The following is a 19,604-nucleotide window of genomic DNA, read 5'->3' as shown; positions in this document are numbered from 1 at the left end:
ATGCACTGCACAAATCATATTGTTTTCATACGGGATACTTTTCAGCAGAGCCAGACCGTTATATCGGCAGGCCGATATTAGGCATTTTCCAAACTATCGGTATCGGCAGTTATAATGGCCGATAAATGAATATTTCAAAAATAAAATAATAACGGGCGAATCACGCTTGAACCATGTCATGAGTGTTGGAGTTGTATAGTTTGTCCACCAGAGGGCACTCTACATCGTCCCTGTTGGCAACATGATATATACATTGCTTGAATAACAATTAAAAGAACATCCCCATCAGTTCTCTTAACTCAAATAAGCATGACAAAATTTGTGACTATCATGTCCAGTTTTGCTGCTGTGAAATAAGCCGAGAGTGAAGCGGAATTAGCTAGTAATAGTTACGTTACGTTGTTCCAGTGTAGTTGACAGACTGTTCTTTTAACTTTTGACAATATTTCTTTAATAGCACGTGACAGTTATAGCACTGAGACATACCATCTCTCCTTGGCCTGTTATATTGAAAATGTATGTTTTACAATTTGCAGTATGACATAATCCATAGCTAAATTATGGCTCATCATAGACGAGCTAACCATGAAGCTAGCTAATGCCACTATCATCAGTCTGTTCTGTTGGGACAATAAAAGAAACTTGTTTCTTTTTAAAATGCATTACCATATTATTTTAGTTAAAACTCATAAATAACTACAAATAACTAATGTTAGGGAAATCTGTTAATATTTTGTTGCGCGTTTCTGAAAAAAAAAGTAAAAAAAATTACAAAAAAATAAAAAAATATCGGCCGATATATCGGAATATCGGATTTTAAAAGTTTACATTTTTAAAAATTTTACATTTTTAAAAGTTTTTTCCTTTAAAATAGCTAAAGTTTAACTGGACACTCTTGCCTCATTTAGTATTCGTGGTTCTATGAATATGCAAATGAGCCCCGCCTCCACTCATCTGATTGGTTACAAGGTTGTTTGTGACGTCAGAAACACCAGCGATTTCACACCGTGTTTTTTGAGACTGTCTTTGGTTTTAAGCAGAAAATACTCAGCAATGCTGTCAACTTAAGAATTTACACATGGTTTGTCTTAAAGCATATTAAAAACACCACATAGACACCGTATAAACAACATTAAAAGCTGGATGTTCACCACAGGTTGACTTTAAGCAGTCAATCATTCAGAAACAAAGCTTGCATCTTTCCAACAGCAATCATAGGACGATTGTATTGACGGTGCACCGGAAAAAAAAAAAGAAATGCATTTGCTAATAGCAACACCCCAAAGCGGTCTAAACACACCAATGCTTTATGCAAACCGTGCTCGGTTTCAGACCGCCTGTGTAAAAGTCCTTTAAATTCAAGTCAAACACTTCTTGTCCTTTGGTATCAGTCACTCATCTCTGCTCTGGATTTGACATCTCCATGTGTGAGGATGATTCTTGAAATAATAAATTAGCCAATTCGTTAGGCCTGTAATTACGCCAAGCTATTTTTATCATCTGTAGACTTCTTCTCTGATCATGAAACATGAAATACCAAACATAAATCCTGAAGTATGTGCCGACAATTTTTCTTAAACCCTTAAATAGCTTAACAGATGATAGTGTGGCTTCTTTGTAATTAACACTTGCCTGGTAAACAGCATGGAAAGAGCAGTATTACTGTAATTTACAGCTGCTATAAACAACACTTCATCTCCACTCCACTAATACATGACTGCAACTCAGAGTAGTAGTTTACTGAATTATATTAATTGACTAAATTGCTTCCAACCCAAATGTCATCCACAGCTGAGAAGGTTTTTAGCATTTCTGTATTTATTCCCCCAATGGATTCCCTTTGATTGTTTGGATATGCAGGTGTGCTTTCTCCTTTAAACTGCGGACAGATTTGCATTTAGAGATCACGGAAACTCTGTAAGAGACTAGTGTCATCAGTCGGACCATGACTGTCAGTAATCACGACAGGTTGAATTATGTTGTAGATGCTTAGAGAGGAACAGAGCTGGAAATCTGCCAAGTTCCAGCCATCAGTGTTGGCAACAAAGCACAGAAAAGCCCTCCGGGGAAAAGGAGGGATGAGCAAATGCACAAGCCTTTCTCTGAGGCCTTATTATTTTCCCGATTATTAACAAGACATGCTCAGTCTGTCCAACAGAAATCCAGACTCATCAGACCAGGCAACATTTTTCCAGTCTTCAACTGTCCAATTTTGGTGAGCTCTTGCTTTTTCCTATCTGTAGTGGAGATGAGTGGTACCCGGTGGGGTCTTCTGCTGTTGTAGCCCATCCGCCTCAAGGTTGTGTGTGTTGTGTCTTTGCTGCATACCTCGGTTGTAACGAGTGGTTATTTCAGTCAAAGTTGCTCTTCTATCAGCTCGAATCAGTCGGCCCATTCTCCTCTGACCTCTCGCATCAACAAGGCATTTTCGCCCACAGGACTGTTGCATACTGGATGTTTTTCCCTTTTCACACCATTCTTTGTAAACCCTAGAAATGGTTGTGCGTGAAAATCCCAGTAACTGAGCAGGGGTGCGTTTCCCGAAAGCATTGTTAGCCAACTATGGTCGCAAATTTCCATTGAACTCTATTGGTAATGACGGAACTTGCGAACATAGTTGGCTAACGATGCTTTCGGGAAACGCACCCCAGATTGTGAAATACTCAGAGCGGCCCGTCTGGCACCAACAACCATGCCACGCTCAAAATTGCGTAAATCCCCTTTCTTTCCCATTCGGACATTCAGTTTGGAGTTCAGGAGATTGTCTTGACCCCTAAACTCATTGAAGCAACTGCCATGTGATTGGTTGATTAGATAATTGCATTAATGAGAAATTGAACAGGTGTTCCTAATAATCCTTTAGGTGAGTGTATAATAGTCTCTATAAATAAAACTGCACAATTTAACTCATTATCTTCAAATAAATAGGTAGCCTTTTTTCTTTAATTTTAAATCCTCAACTCAAGCCTCAAAACTGTGTTTCAACCACAATTTTCTTACCAAAATATACACAATATTTTTATTTATCACCTTTAGCAATTTATTAATGAACAACACAAGACCCATTTTTACAGTGTTTTCTTCCACCAAATTTCTACCAGTTTATTGTACCGGCATGTGGCCCACCCCTGGAAGTGACAGCCATGTTAAAATGTGGGAGTGAATCCACTATATCAGACGTGACTGATCCTTCCAGCAGAATTAAATACACTTGAACCTGCTAATCGAGGTCTTCGGGATCACTGGGAAACGGCCCTCCAGGAGCAGGATCGGACACTCCTGCACTAAATCATCTAACGGTGTGAACAGAAAATGATTAAAGGAACAGTCCCTGCTGGATTAAAGCTGCTTGGCTGGTTTTAGCTGGTTTAAGATGGTGTTCAGCTGGTCTCCCATCCTGACCTAGGTGGCAATTTAGGTGCTAATATAGACGCTTTCAGCAGTGACAACATAAACAAACAGTACTGCGCATTAATGCATTAATCTGGCCCAAACTTAACTTCCGGCAGACTTGCGGAGACAATCCATAACAAGTAAATAACCTAGTAACTGGTATTTCTTGCCAGTCAAAATAAATATTACCTGGCCAAACTGAAATGTGACACTACCAGACCCGTTGAACAAAAATTGGAGACAAGATGTTTTTCTACCGACGTGTCTGATTTACCTCAGTGTTAAAAACAAATGTGGCGAGCGCGACGGCGGGGTTTGATAAGGTTAACATAGCTCTCCTTATTAGCTAGGCTTCTTATATGCTTGCTAACATTTTTTTAAGGTGGTTCTCCACATTGACAGCATGTTGGATGGATCTGTGCAGCGCTGTTTATGATACTAACCATTCAATACACAGACTGGTCCGCTGTCAATGTGTTTGCGAGAGAGAGAGAGAGAGCGTGCGAATATGCGCTATGCGCTGCACGCAACTCTGCAGTCAATTACAACTTTTTTCCATCTTAAATTGTTAAAAACACGGAAATCAATATGTGGCGGTCAGCGCTGACAAATGTGGTGGGCTGCCACTAATAAATGTATGGGAAACACTGTACCGGTTATCACTCAAACATATGCTATTTCAATACCGCCGTCTCCCTTATAGGAAACCTTGACATTTTTATTTTTAAAAATTGCGTTTTCTCCCTAGGTCAGGTTGCACCCCACAGCTCAACAACCTGCTCATCACCTTAACTTTCACTGCATTTGTAGTCAATGCCATATTATCCAGTAAACACTAATAAACGAACAGAACGGAAGTTAACTTTGGGCCAGCTCATCACCATGGCAACGCATCTGATGAAAGCGTCTATATTTTAGGTGTTAAATATGTACATTTAGGTGCTAATATGTACATTTAGGTGCTAATATGTACTTTTTAGGTGCTAATATGGACATTTATTTGCTAATATGTACAATTTAGGTGCTAATATGTACATTTTAGGTGCTAATATGTAGGCTACATTTAGGTGCCAATACATTTTAGGTGCTAATATGTACATTTTAGGTGCCAATATGTACATTTTAGGTGTTAATATGGACTTTTTATGTGCTAATATGGACATTTAGGTGTTAAAATGGACATTTATTTGCTAATATGTACAATTTAGGTGCTAATATGTACATTTTAGGTGCTAATGGACATTTATTTGCTAATATGTACAATTTAGGTGCTAATATGTACATTTTAGGTGCTAATATGTAGGCTACATTTAGGTGCCAATACATTTTAGGTGCTAATATGTACATTTTAGGTGCTAATATGTACTTTTTATGTGCTAATATGGACATTTAGGTGCTAAAATGGACATTTATTTGCTAATATGTACAATTTAGGTGCTAATATGTACATTTTAGGTGCTAATATGTAGGCTACATTTAGGTGCCAATACATTTTAGGTGCAAATGGACATTTATTTGCTAATATGTACAATTTAGGTGCTAATATGTACATTTTAGGTGCTAATATGTACATTTTAGATGCCGGATTCCGGGATTGATCGCGGGTTGGGGACCTAGTAACATTGCCGGGATCAGTCCCGGAACGCGCGCTGTGTGAACAAAAGCCAGGACCAATGCCGTAAGGGGTGTGTCAAAGTGATGACGCTCATGCCATCGCGCGACTCTGTTGCTCTTAGAAGAAAGTTTGTGTTCGTCATCAACAAAGAAAGGACGAACAAACACCTGCAAACTGGAGCGAAGCAGAGACCAGGAGCTCCTCACTATCCGTACTGAAGCTAAGATCGTTCACCAGCTTTGTGGAACGGCATGCGCGTGTACAAGTCCGTTATACGTCTCATCCTGACGTCATGTGTCTTCCCGGGATTTTTACGGGTTGTGTGTGAACGCACTCACAGATCCCAGCAAATCACTGGCAGTGTGAATGAACCGAAATCAAACAATCCCGGGACAAATGCCGGGTCAAATTATCCGTGTATTTTCTGGAATCTCTGTGTGAAAGGGGCTTTGGTCAAACACTAGTGGGACGACAGCGAGAGACCGGTAGTCTTACCTCAGTGCTCCAGCTGCTGATGTTAATTGAGTAGTCTGAGAAAGTTCAGGTACCAGCTGACACGATCCTACTGTGGTATTTTTACTACTTCTATTTCTGGACTGAAGAACATCTGAAAGAAGCTGCAGGAGCGCCTCATTAGTCTGAAGACTGTGAAATGGATTACAGCAGTTCCTGGATCAACTCGGATGTCCACTAACTGCAGATTGCACAGTACGTGGGCCTAGTATTTTTAAAAAGTAACATTTAAAAAGTAATGTGCTATGTTTTTCTTACATAATCTCAGTAATGTTTAATTCAGCGGAATCAAGTCATTGATTTGCAATTTTTATCCAGTGTTTTTGCATGAAAGCTGAACCTTTTAGCAAACGTTTTGCCTAAACCTTTCGGTTGATGTTGTTTTTAGCCATTCGAGAAAATAGTGATTTTTAAGTCCTCATCCTCACTGTAATATCAATTAGCACATATAGTGACTTTTATTTCATAGTATTAGGGGCTTCTGGTGCATGCACTTTTTTTCTTGAGCAGATAAATGTGTTCGGACAGGCAAGGGTGCTGTCGCGTGTTGTCATTTCTGACATTTACTCTGATGAGAATGAGAGTGCAAACAGTGCTAAATGTCATCAGAAGTGCACCACATGGCCTGACATGAAAGACAGGAAAATCTCACATGCAATCTGTTCCTCTTCCTTCAGAGCCGAACCATCACAGCAGGCACACATTCTCAAAGGCTTTGAGATCTCCAAGGAATTACCGGGGTGTTGCAAATACCAGTGCTGTGACAGATTGCTGTGACTATTTTTCAGTGTGTTAAACTGGGATTAGAATGTAACATGAGGCACAATTCAGAAAACCCTTTGAAAGATAACTTTATTTCTCCTTAATATATCTTTCTGTAGACTAGAAGTCTTAATATTGTCACGAGTCAAAAGTGTGATGTGGTGTCCATTCAAGAGACTTTAGTTGGATATACGGTACAATAATGCTGCGTTGAGGTCACTGACGTCATCGATAACAAGACAGCTTTGGTTTTTATGTGTGTGTTTTTTTACAGTCTATGGTGCAGAAACTAAATCTGAACGCTGGCTAGACAGTTTCAGAGGATTATCAGCAACCTGTTTGAGTATGTTCTTCACAAAAAAAGTATCATGTCTTAAATAAAAGGCATACAAAAAATATAAAAATTATGGGTGCGCAAGGGCGACTTAAAGGGATAGTTCACGCATAAATGAAAGTAATTACTCTTCCTCATGTTATTCCAACCCATCTTAAAAACACAAATTAAGATATTTCGATGAAATCTGAGAGCCGTCTCGCTCCTCCATAGGCTTCTATTGGATTTAAACTTTCCGGCCCAGAAAAGTTAGTACAAACATCGTTAAAATAGTCTTAAGTGGCTCAATCTGTGACGAGAATACTTTTTGTGCACAAAAGTTTGTCACTGTTTGGTTACAGGAGGATGAAATAAAGTACTGGATACTGGATGAAGTGCACCAGTGTTTTCTTCAAAACACTCATATAATCCTTAAAGGGATACTCCGCTCATTTTACCACTCCCCCAGAGTTAAACAGTTGAGTTTTACCGTTTTCGAATCCATTCAGTCGATTTTTTTGATATTTAGAAGAATATCAGTAACCAGACAGTTTCTGGTCCCATTGACTTCCATAGTAGTCAATGAGTCCAGAACAGAGATGTATAAAGTACTAGAAACCCGGACTTGAGTAAAAGTACAAGTGCTCTATCAAAAAAGTGAGTGAAGTTGAGAAAAGTTGAAGTGCTCTTTAAGCACCACACTTAAGTATTCAACATTTTTGTACTTAAGTATTGCAAGTAGTTTATTTTAAAATTCACTACTTAAGTACTAAAAGTAAAAGTACAAGTATTCTGTCATTTAATTTTTAAAGAAAACAGTCAAAAGTTTGAACTAGCAATCAAATAAGGTGCTTTGGCGGGATACAAATTTGCTTTGGCGGCCATTGCAGGACAACCCCTGCATTAGTTGTCAATGTGTGTGTCAATCTATCCCATTACCCTATAAAACTGGCGAGCGATTTAGGCAGCATGAAAGCCAACTTGCGACGAATGATTCGTACATTTTTATAATTGTAACGAGTAACTAGCAGAACATTAAAAAAATATCGAAGTAAAAGTATTAAATTCATCGAAAATATCTACTGAAGTAAAAGTAGAAGTATGAGAAAAAAAAAACAATACTCTAGTAGAGTACAGATGCAGCATTTTAGTACTTAAGTACAGTACTTTTACTTCGTTACTATACATCTCTGGTCCAGAAACTGTCTGGTTACTGATATTCTTCTAAATACCAGAAAATCGGCTGAATGGATTCGAAAACGGTAAAACTCAACCGTTTAACTTATTTTTATGTCAATGACAAAGACATCTCAAGCAATGTCATATTTGCATTAAAATTGTCATAACTGAGCGAATGACACTTAATGACAGTTGTCATAAACATGCATAAAACTTCCTTTATATTCATAACAGGTGTCATGTCATGATTATGAAGGAGTCATGTTAGTCTTATGCACACCCCTTCAAGTAAAGTGTTACCAAAAGTAGACTGAAAGTGCCCTTTCTTGAATAAACATATTCTTTTGTAAGGGACAGCTGGTAGTTATCTCAGCAGTTAATGTATACTGTAGAAATCTACCGATAACAACATCTCAGTTTCACTCTCTCTCTTTTGCTCTGAGATAAAATGACTGAAGTAATAGATAATAGCAAAATAACAACGGCAGAGCAGTGGCACAGCTGTCATATGTGGTCTCACCTGGGTTTGTGTGGGCTGAGTTGAGGTTTCCACTCTTCCACTTGTACATTTAGCCTGAAATGTGCTGTAGTTGCATCTCTATTGTTGACACTGAAGTGTCAGGTAAGTGCAGATTTAGGAAACTCCTCATCCACTCTGAAAAACACACTTGCCAACTGCTTCGATTTTACATTCACAGTTCATAACCTATTTTTCTTCTGACATATTTCAAGTAAACAGGATTTTCAGGAGGGGAAAAAAAGTTGGGAGAAACTTTGATTGAATTGTAAAACTGCAAAGTATGATATTAAGTATTTTTCAGGTCTTCTGCAAAGATAAATGTAAATTTGAGATCACATCTGCTTTCGTTCCAACTATAGACTGAATGTCTCACGCAGCTAGGTCAAATCTGTGGCCTAGTTGAAATAAAATACATTTGACATACTGTTGCAATCTCACTTCCATATGCAAGCAATGTTTTTAATGTAAAAAAATAATAATACGACAAATCATGAAATTAAAGCTAGCTCTGAGAATGACAAAAACCATTTTGGGTCCCCCAAAGAACCTTTAAAGGGATAGTTCACTTTGAAATAAATTTTTTGATATGTTTTAGCTTACCTCAAGGGCATCCAAGATGTAGTTGTCTTTGTTTCCGCAGTATTTTATTTTTTTTAATATTTTTTTTTTCCTTGTCTGTCAGTCATATAATGGAGGTCTATGGTCACCACCTCAAAGAGCATGCGCATAGAAGTCCAAATTAAACAAGATTTAATGACTCGTAAATGTAAGTACACATTGATGGCCTGAGACACGAAACAAGTGGTTTGTGTGAGAAAACAAACAGTATTTATATCGTTTTTACCTCGTTACCACAGCCACAAAGCGCCCGCGCCCCTCAGATCACTTGGACGTGGCTGTGGTTACAAGAGGTAAAAACGATATAAATACTCTTTGTTTTCTCACACAAACCACTTGTTTCGTGTCTTAGTCCATCAATGTGTACTTACATTTACGAGTCATTAAATCATGTTTAATCTGGTCTTCTCTGTGCATGCTCTTTGAGGTGGTGACCATAGACCTCCATTATATGACTGACAGGCAAGAACGGTTTGACCTAAAAATATCAAAATTGAAAATACTCTGGAAACAAAGACACCTACATCTCGGATGCCCTTGAGGTAAGCTAAAACATATCAAAAATTAATTTCAAAGTGAACTGTCCCGTTAAGTGAACAGCTCTTAACCCTTATGCTGCATTAGGGACATTTTTGGTCTTTTGCAGTTTAATTTTGGCTGTTTTAATGCAAATGGTATGAAATTTGGCAAAATTGTGACTTTTTGGATACATGTAAAAAATGTGATCCCATTTTGCAAAATATGTATAACACACACTGTGTAGATCAAATAGTAACACTCAGCACCATAAAGACCAAAAAATGGCCCATTGAAACCCATTAAAACGTTGTTTAAATCTGAGGCTGTCAGTAATACATGAAACATGATTTTTGCACAAACATCCTTTCATTTTGAAGCAAAAGCATTATATTTGCATTATATAGTGTATTCCACCAGATGACGTCACTACATATTTATTCCCTATGGGTGGAAATGCACCTTATTTTAGGCAATAGGCAATGTTTAATAGGTGGCCATTTTTGGTCTCTAACGCGCTAAGTGGGATTTTTTGCAAAGTGGGACTGTGATAATCCAAATCTAAAGTTTTCTCTTTGCATTTAGTTTATTGAAAATAATTGAATTTTTGTGTTTTTTCCTCTTATACAAATCGATGGTTTCGCAAACAAAACTGGTAATTAAAGGGTTAAAATCCTGAAATTGAATACATTTTTGGTAGTTATGATGAGGACTGATGCTGGTTAAAAGATTTAACTTGGTAAAAGTGGAAAATAATAATAATATATAATATTTTAGGCAATGTTTAATATGTGGCCATTTTTGGTCCTTAATGCACTCAACGGTGTTAAAAATCTAATGCAGCACAAGGGTTAAAATAACCTTTTTTTTGTTGGTGTGTTGAACATTTTAATAATCTGAAGAACCGTCTTCCACGATTAAGAACCTTTAGTGAAATGGAAAGGCTCATGAATGTTGAAGGTTCTTCATGGAACCATAGATGCCGATAAAGAACTTTTATTTTCAGTCATTGTTGAATAATTCTTTAAAGTGTAGGATATTTGTTCAATGTAGTTTTCAGATCAATTGACCTTGTCCTGAGTGTAGGAATTCAACACCTAGCTTTTGTTGCTATTCTTTCTGCCAACACCCTCCATTTATTACAATCGTACACTATTCCAATTTGCCTGTCGGTTCACAAGTCCATAATATTGATATACCAGACAATTATATAAATGGGATAGGAATTGATCTGATCCTTGCTGAAATGCTCAGCATAGTTGGTCACAAGAATATATTGTGTTTTGGAAGCTGAAGCCCATGATCCCTGGAGCGATCTGTTGTAAATCAGCAAATTGCTCAATCTGTGAGTGAAATTATTGGCATTGGTGTAATGTAATCCATAAAAAGTAATGGCCTGGTTTCACAAACAGGGTTATGGTCTAGTCCAATTAGGACATTTAATTAGCTTTTATAAAAGTGTCTTAGCAAAAAATTAATTACTGGTGTGCATCTTGAGACAAAACAATAGCACTGACGTATTTTAAGATATGCTGTGTAAATTAGTATTAGTAGAGTATTAGTAGACTGGTAGGGTTAGAGTTAGAATAAGTTGTCATGTACTAGCAAAGTTACTTTTAGTCAGTAGAAAGTCTTTTGGAGAGGGGTTTCACCGACGTCACGTTCTGGGCGGTAACCCGGATGCGCGGCCATTTTGGAGGTACTCGGTGTAAACAACGGAATGGAGCACAATGGAGTATTGTGCGCTTTGGATACTTTAAGTGAATTATAGCCATGTCTAAACAACAGAAAAGCTCATCAAAGCGCGTCCAAGATGCAAAGGCATATAGGGAAGGACTTGGGCCACAAGAAAAGGTGCGATATTTTGAGAAATTACGATTTATTGGCGGTGCAGATCCCTACGAGTTAGCTCCCTCTTCTTAGATCCATAACAACCCGGTGATTCTTCCTTCAGTTGCATATCCTGATATATTGAATTGTGCACCTTTTCTGTAATTGTGATATGTTCTTTAAATATTTTTGGCATTTGTTTTTTAGTTGGTGATATTTTTGTAAAGCTATTTTGACAAATAAAAGTTATACTCAAGTTACATACAAAATTGTGTTTACAGTTAGTGTATTGCACTATATTAGACTGTATGATTTGTAGTAGTGTAAAGTTTATAAGTGTCCTGATAAAAGTCTTTTTTCTTTAATAAATCTGTGTTCTGATGATCGGGATATGCTGTGTGTTGTCATCCACAACAAAACAATGACTTAATGACTGTAAATTAACAATCATTTATAGATCATTTTAGGCTTAATAGACAAGTCCAGACATGGATTCATTTATATTTTTATTGGCAAAGTGCATATAAAAATATAATTTAGTCAAAATCAACTACTGATGGACTAAAGTTCACCAGAGCACAACAGACAAGTCCAATCTTATCTATGGTACAATACCCATCACTATCTTTGTACATCAATAAATCAATTGGCAATATTCCCCCAAAAATAGTATATTTCTGGCACACACAACCAATCACACCCTCAACATGAATCCTGATGTGGGCAATTTCATGCGAATAAACATGACATCAATTACATCAGTGACAATCCTTGAAGCAGTGGCTTTTGACACGTTGAATGCATATGACAGGAAGGTTGTGGAAACATTAAGCCTAAGACGCATCAATGTCAGCATCAACTGCTTAAACTTATCAAGTGACTTCCTCACAGGGAATAATAATACTAACAGTATCTGGTATGTAGGTAGGCCAGTGAAAAATAAAACCTTTTCATCCTTGTCAACAAAGGCACTTTGGTCATAGGAAGTGGACACATGTGCAACATCAGAGCTCAACTGAATGTTTTCAGTTCTAAGATTTTGAAGTTCAGTGGTCATACCCTCAATGACATCACCAGTCAATTCAGTTTGAGTCCCTATGCAGCAAAAATTGTTGCTGACAATCACTTGTGGTGGGGTCATCAGCAGCACTAGAAGCAGTAGCAGCTTCAGCTTCAGCTGGGTTCGAGTCATGCGACGTTTGTAGCTTGAGTTCCCTGTTTCTTTGGTTGACTGAGGTGAACCTCCTTGCTGACCTGTCAGTCCAACAGATGGCACAAAATCTGGGTCATCCTTTTGGTAAAGGTCAGACTTCTTACCTGTAATATAATGAGAAATACAGCACATTTTAGCTCTACATTTTTAAGAACGATAACAATAACATATTAAGTCATTAATGCCACATGCGGTAGCCTGATATGGATTATATTATGTCAATGTCAGCTTTGTTTATATAGAACATTTTAAATAGCCAGTGTCCTAACGTTACCAAAGTGCTTTACAGTAAAATAAGCACACATAATTACTATTTACTATTCAAAATATTAATATCATTGCTCTAGAAAATGTGTTATGAGCCACTGCAATCAATATTTCACAATACCTGACAAGAATTGTGCCGAACAAATCCGGATATTGTGCAGATTTTTCCCTCGTAGATGTTGGTTGAGCTTTGCCAACCACAAGCGCCTCCTTTCCTCTGATAACTTCTGGCATTCCTCTCCTTGGTTTTTAATAAATTTTGGAAGTCGATAATATTCCAAATGTTTTTCTCGGTTTTTCCTATTAGTACAACCTGAAACACGCCAATAATTAAACATTTTCCTTGACGACGTTCGAGATATAGCTCAGTGCCAATGCTTATTGTGATGCGGAGTGCCTCCAAAATGGCCGACTTCCGGTTTGATGACGCGTCGTGAAACCCCTCTATAAAGAGTTAGCAGATATTCAGCAGACAGTCTACTGATGCTCTAATGAGAGTTAGTTGACATGTGACTTACACCGTGTCCTAACTACACGCGACGCGATAAAATTCCAGCGACAGCAAGTGTGCTCGTCTGTCCACACTAGACGCGACGCGAAGATGCCACACATTCTGAACAGCGTGTGAGCTGAGAGTCTCTCTGTGAAAGCGCACTGTTGGCCCGCACTCGCATTGGAAATGGGTAAGGACATAATCAAATCAAGAAATAACATTATTAAAAATCAAAACATTAACAAAATATACTCATTGACTAATTTTGTTATGAAGTACAGTTGTATGTTTGCATAGAATTCATTTTGAACGCTATATCGCTACATGCTTTCAAAATCTGAGGTAATTATCCTTTATCGCTTGTGGCACAGTGACCTATAACTAAAAACAAATAATGTATACTCATAACCAGTGTAATTTCTTCATTCTGTCGGCCGCGACGTCGCAGAAATAGGAACCATTTCTAAATTAGAAACTTCGCGTGTCGCCGTCGCGTCTGGTTAGGACAAAAACTCTGATTAACATGGAAAAGATACCTTTTATCGCGTGACGCGTGTCGCGGCGTCGCGTCGCGTGTAGTTAGGACACGGTGTTATAGTCAACAGAATGTTCAAAAGGAACCATCAAAATAAAGTGTTACCGACTTTTTCATTGTAAATACATACTCTTCAAAATAAAACACATTACATAGAACACATCACTACATTTATGTAGCAGGATAGTTATTTCAAATGTAACATTTAATGAGGTCAGTTATTTTTTTCAATAAATAATATGTTGTTTGAATTCACCAGTTTAACATATCCCCTGTTATGTCAAGAGAATAAGAAAAACAAGCAAGCAAACAATCCAGACATATAATCATTATATTTATCATTCCATAAAAGTGCTAGCTAAGCCACGCCCACACATCTGCAGCTTCATTGGAATGGATGGACTCAAGTTGAGTTAGCTGGGCGACATTCAGGACATTTTGAGTGACACTTCGTTTGACTATTGCCAAGTTGTCTATCTTGGGTTCTCATACTGAGAACCAGATCTTCCAAAGTACCACTCGCAGTCCAAATGCACTGATTAAATCCACCCCTTCCTCATCCCCACAGTGGCCTGTCCAACATACCCAGATCCAGAGGCACTGTGGCCAGGCTTGGCTTCACACTGCTCTCGGCTGACAGCTGGGCCCTGTAATCCGCAGACGCCAGGAGAACATTGCTCTTGGGAACTGTACGATACCTTTTTAATAAAGTAATGATTAGGGCTAAATAAGAATCGCTGCTCATGTGTGACTTATCATCCTATCAATTACGCTAATTGCCGCTGTTAGGGAACCTAAATGAGAGCCTTTATGCCCTTATTCTAAAATCATACTGTAGTAGTTCACAGCTGTCCAACCTCTTGTATTACTGCCAGTATTTTTTAGAATGACCAGACGTCTCAGTTTCCTGGGATTTGATCACCTTTAGTTTAGTATATGACCATGTATGTGTTTGTTTCTTTTTGTTTTTCAAATGCTCATCAGTTTTGTGTTATTTTTCATTTATGCTCATGTTGTTTCCTAATGCCTAGTTCACACTACATGATTTTAAAACGTCGGGCTGAACTGTGCGGTTCACACTACATGACTTGCTCTCTGTTGAAGTTGTTGAGCTGTTCACACCACATGACACAACATGATCGATCCGCAACAGGAGGTAACGCACTACACGAGTTGACAACTACTCTGTCACCCAACGATTCTATCTTGTCTACAAACTACATTTTGTCACGAAAAATCACGCGATAAGACGAACCGGAAATGACGCAAAACAGCACATGTGTCAATACCCAGCGAAGACACGCGAATGTGGATGTCAGACAGAAACTAGTGCTGCAAACTGTTTACGCGATGATTTGCTTTGAGAAAAAAATGCAAAAAAATAAGATTTACATCACTGAGGTTGAGTCGCGTGACGGCTCTGGATATCTAGCATGCTAGATATTTTTCTGGGCTCGGCGACGTGTCTGCGAGCGTCTTTGATGCGTTGTTGGCTCTTTCACACTAACATATTGGCGAGCGTTCATCGTCCGCTAATCCCCCGCGATTTGCACGCGATAACACCCTGACCTGTCGGCGAGCTCAACGATTCGCAAATCGGGCTTAAATCGGGTTTAAAATCCTGTAGTGTGCTCTTGGCTTAAGTAATTATTACGAGTCGTCAACACAATGATTACAGTACATGGAAAATTTAGCATTGATGCATGTTGATTCACAGTTTGCGTCATCTGAAGTTCCAACGCATTCTCATCCTTTAGCGTCATATAGAACGTTATATGACAAAACGGCGCTATACTAAGCACATGGCACCTGTTATCGTTAATATAACACGCGCTGTGATGGGTAGGTTTAGGTGTGGGGTAGGGTAGTCTCATATTACGCTAAAGGGTTTATGACGACTTGGGTTCGCGTGAATATTAACGATAGTATAGCACCGTTTTGTCATATAGCGTTCTATGTGACGCTAAAGGATGAGAACGGGCTGGAAGTTCTTGTAGGAGTTGGAGTGTCTTCACAGGTGTTGGGTCATATGAAGTCTTTGTAAGAGGCTTGAGCTGACGCACTCTTTAGCAACCTCGGGATGTGCATTTCGCGATAAAACAAAAGCAAATGGAAAATAACTAGCGTTGCTGGCTTGCTAACAATGTGCATTTGATCTGATATTACAGCCCGTTCTCATCCCAAGGCGTCATATACTGACGCTTTTGACATTTCGTCTACAGCCAACGCACATGGCACCCTTTAGCGTCAATATTGGCGCTTTTCCACTGCTGGTACGGCTCAGTGCGGTTCGGCGGGACGCGGCACGGTTCGGCTCGCTTCGCTTTTTCACTGCGCGGTACGACTCGGCATTCGCTTTAGCTTGGTTGCATTTCCACTGCAGTAGTACCGCTTTAAAGTGGGTGGGATTATAGACTGATCGATAACAGCGGTGGCTGTTACTGGCTATTTAAAAATCAGCGGGTTTGGTTTCTCATGTCGATGTGTATTGGTCGCAAATACAATGACGCTGGTAGTGACGATTCTGTCTGACCAATCAGTGATCTGCAGTGTTTCATGTCACATTTAGTACCGGTACGGTATGCTTGGAACCTCAACAGACCAGGTACCATTTAAAGCGAGCCGAAGCTAGCCGTACCATGCAGTGGAAAAGCGCCAAAGTGTGCTGTTCCGAACCGTACCGTACCATGCAGTGAAAAAGTGCCATATATGTGCCATATATGTGACGCAGATATATATGGGCCAGAAGGCGCCTCCTTGTGGTGTAACCCTAACACTACCCTGTGCGTGTTATATTGATGTGCATGTTATATTGACCTCTTCAAGTTCAATACCTTTATTTGTCCCCTCAGTGGGGCAGTTGATTTCACAGCATAGGAGCACAAACTTACAGACATAAATACACATAGTATAAAAAAAAACAAAAACAAAAAAAAAAAACGCTCTTTGCTAACACTCTGTGCGTGTTATATTGACGCTAAAGGGTGCCATGTGCGTTGGATTTAGACGAAATTTCAAAAGTGTCACTATATGACTCCCTAGGATGAGAACGTATTGGATATAACTGGAGTACAAGGTGATTAAAGGGTTAGTTCACCCAAAAATTAAGTCATTAATTACTCACCCCCATGCTGTACCAACCCCGTAAGACCTTCGTTCATCTTCAGAACACAAATAAAGATATTTTTGATTGAATCTGAGAGCTGGATCACTCTTCCATAGGCTTCCTAAGGGACTGGCTCTTGACGGCCCATAAAGTCATTAAAGAAAAGGTTTAAATATTCCATGTGCCTATGCGGCTCAATTATAAGTTTATCAAGCGACGAGAATATTTTTTGTGCTAAAAAAAATATAAATAACGACTTTATTCAACTATTCCTTTACTTCCTTGTGGGCCTTGAGACAAGAATTGAAGAGATTTCCAGAACGCATGCGCGAGAACTGAGACGAGGACGTTCTTCTTCGACTACTTCTTGTTACCGGCTGCTCACCGCTAGTATTGCCGCCCCCTACCGTATAAGATGATGTGCTGATATAGCTGGAAGCGCAAAACTTTCTGTTTACAAGCAGAGGAAGATGCGCGCTGTACATACGCTTTTCAATTACCGTATTTTCCGCACTATAAGGCGCACTTAAAAGCCTTTAATCTTCTCAAATACGACAGTGCTGTGCGCCTTACAATCCGGAGCGCCTTATATATGGATCATCATCTTATACGGTAGGGGGCGGTAAAACTCCTAAGCGGTGAGCAGCCGGTAGTCGAATGAGAACGTCCTCGTCTCAGTTCTCGCGCATGCGCCCATAAGGAAGTATTGGAATAGTGGAATAAAGTCGTTATTTATGTTTTTTTCGCACAAAAAGTATTCTCGTCGCTTGATAAACTTATAATTGAGCCGCATAGGCACATGGAATATTTAAACCTTTTCTTTAATGACTTTATGGGCCGTCAAGAGCCAGTCCCTTAGGAAGCCTATGGAAGAGTGATCCAGCTCTCAGATTCAATCAAAAATATCTTTATTTGTGTTCCGAAGATGAACGAAGGTCTTACGGGGTTGGTACAGCATGGGGGTGAGTAATTAATGACTTAATTTTCATTTTTGGGTGAACTAACCCTTTAAGATATGTGAATGCTTGGAGATGTGCCTTTAATCTAGATTTAATCTGGGTGAGTGAGAATGAGACCCGATCATTATCAGGAAGGTCAGTCATGTAGAGGCCATAACTGACCATGTTCTTTCAGAGAAAAAGAGGTTTTCTTCTTTCCAATCAAGCCATACTTGTTGAGTTGTTTTTCTAATTGTACTGTCAAGAACTCTAGCATTTAACATGCTAAGTGAGGCCCGTGGAGTCTGAGATGTAGCTCTTGGGTATGACCTCGGGGTGAATTTGCTGTCTTGAGTGTTTTCCACTTGTGAATAATCTGTATGATGATGGACTTCAAATTGCCTGGAAAAAATGACCTTGTAACCCTTCCTAGATTGATGGGAGGCAACAATGGCTTCCCTAAGATTGCTAATATTGCTGATGTCTTTCTTCCTTGGCATTGTGTTAACACACCTGAATGCTCCAGACCAGCATACTGCCAAAACTCCAGCTTTTATAGAGCTGGTCACACTGGCTGATGATCAATTAATCTAAGGCATTTAATTAGCAGCGCCTGACTGCTACTTACACTTTTAATTCCTATAGAAGCAGGAAAGGTGTACATAGTTTGTCACACATGGCTTCTCCATTTGACCTATTTTTATTTTATTTTTTTGTTAAACCATGACGTGTAATGTGTCATGTGTTGGTAATATGTCATCTGAGGTTGTATTTACCTATTTTTAAGACTTGCCAAGGACCAGATGATTTCGCTATTATGTCCTGATACGTAAAACCATAGAATTCAGAAAGGGGGTACTTTCTTTTTCACATGACTATTCATTTTTTAACTAAATTGATTTATTGAACAGTCTTTGTGGTCTACAGAAGGAACAAATAAAGATAAATAATTACAAATAATATTCAGTTAACATTCACAATTATTGAATTATTGTTCATTTAATTGTGATTTAAGAATACTGACATTTATATCAACCATATATTTGTATTATGTTCACTGATTTCACTGTGAGTGCAATGTGACATACGTACATGTTAACGGAATATTATTTGTAATTATTTATCTTTATTTGTTCCTTCTGTAATGTTCAATAAATCAGTTTAGTTAAAAAATGAATAGTCATGTGAAAAAGAAATTCTATGGTTAATCACAATTAAATGAGCACAAATTCATTAATACAATTAATAAATCACTGCTACATGAAACCATAAACCATAGTGAATATTATCGAGTGCACTCATTGAATCCCATAATGCACCGCCCTAATGAGTGTACAACTGATGTATGCTGCTAAATGGCTAGAGAATACCCATAATGCACTGTGAATGTGATCTAATGTGGCTACAGTATACAATCAAACAGGTTTAACTTTCTTTTTAATTGATTATTAAATTATTCAATTTAGGTTTAGTTACCATGACAGAGATCAAGATAAATCTTTTCATTACTACTGGAGCGGACGATTTGCAAAGTGTCAAATAATTATTAAACAGCAAGCACAAACTACGCAAAAGCGGTAGACCTTCCAGTGTCCGAATTCACTCTCTTGTTTTCATTCACTTCTTCAAGTGAACAACATGAGTGGAGTAATGTAGGGAATAGTGGACAAGGTGGTGATTTCAAACACAGCCCAAGATAGACTGTAATCTCTCTCTCTCTCTCTCTCTCTCTCTCTCTCTTGTTTGCCACCTACTGTACAGGGGTGTGCAACATCAGGCCAATGTGTACTTCA

At 38.6% G+C, this 19,604-nt stretch overlaps 1 protein-coding gene across 3 annotated transcripts in view; it reads left to right on the top strand.

The window, feature by feature from the left end:
• The window catches only part of plpp4 (phospholipid phosphatase 4), a 113,645-nt gene that overhangs the window by 31,917 nt on the left and 62,124 nt on the right, over positions 1–19,604 (top strand). Inside the window, exon 1 of one of the 3 annotated variants that reach the window (XM_089117319.1) lies at positions 11,127–11,283. The exons of the other annotated variants lie outside the window; for them this stretch is intronic. Coding sequence (XP_088973445.1) covers positions 11,243–11,283 — 41 coding nt within the window. The 5' untranslated portion in view covers positions 11,127–11,242. Of the gene's footprint in view, positions 1–11,126; positions 11,284–19,604 lie in introns of those variants that run through there. 3 annotated transcript variants of the gene reach the window in all.

The sequence above is a fragment of the Pimephales promelas genome, chromosome 11, assembly GCF_988280905.1.
Source record: "Pimephales promelas chromosome 11, fPimPro1.hap1.1, whole genome shotgun sequence".
In the NCBI taxonomy this organism is placed as follows: Eukaryota; Metazoa; Chordata; class Actinopteri; order Cypriniformes; family Leuciscidae; genus Pimephales; species Pimephales promelas.
Note: the sequence above shows the minus strand (reverse complement) of the source record. Positions and strands in the feature narration are given on the sequence as shown.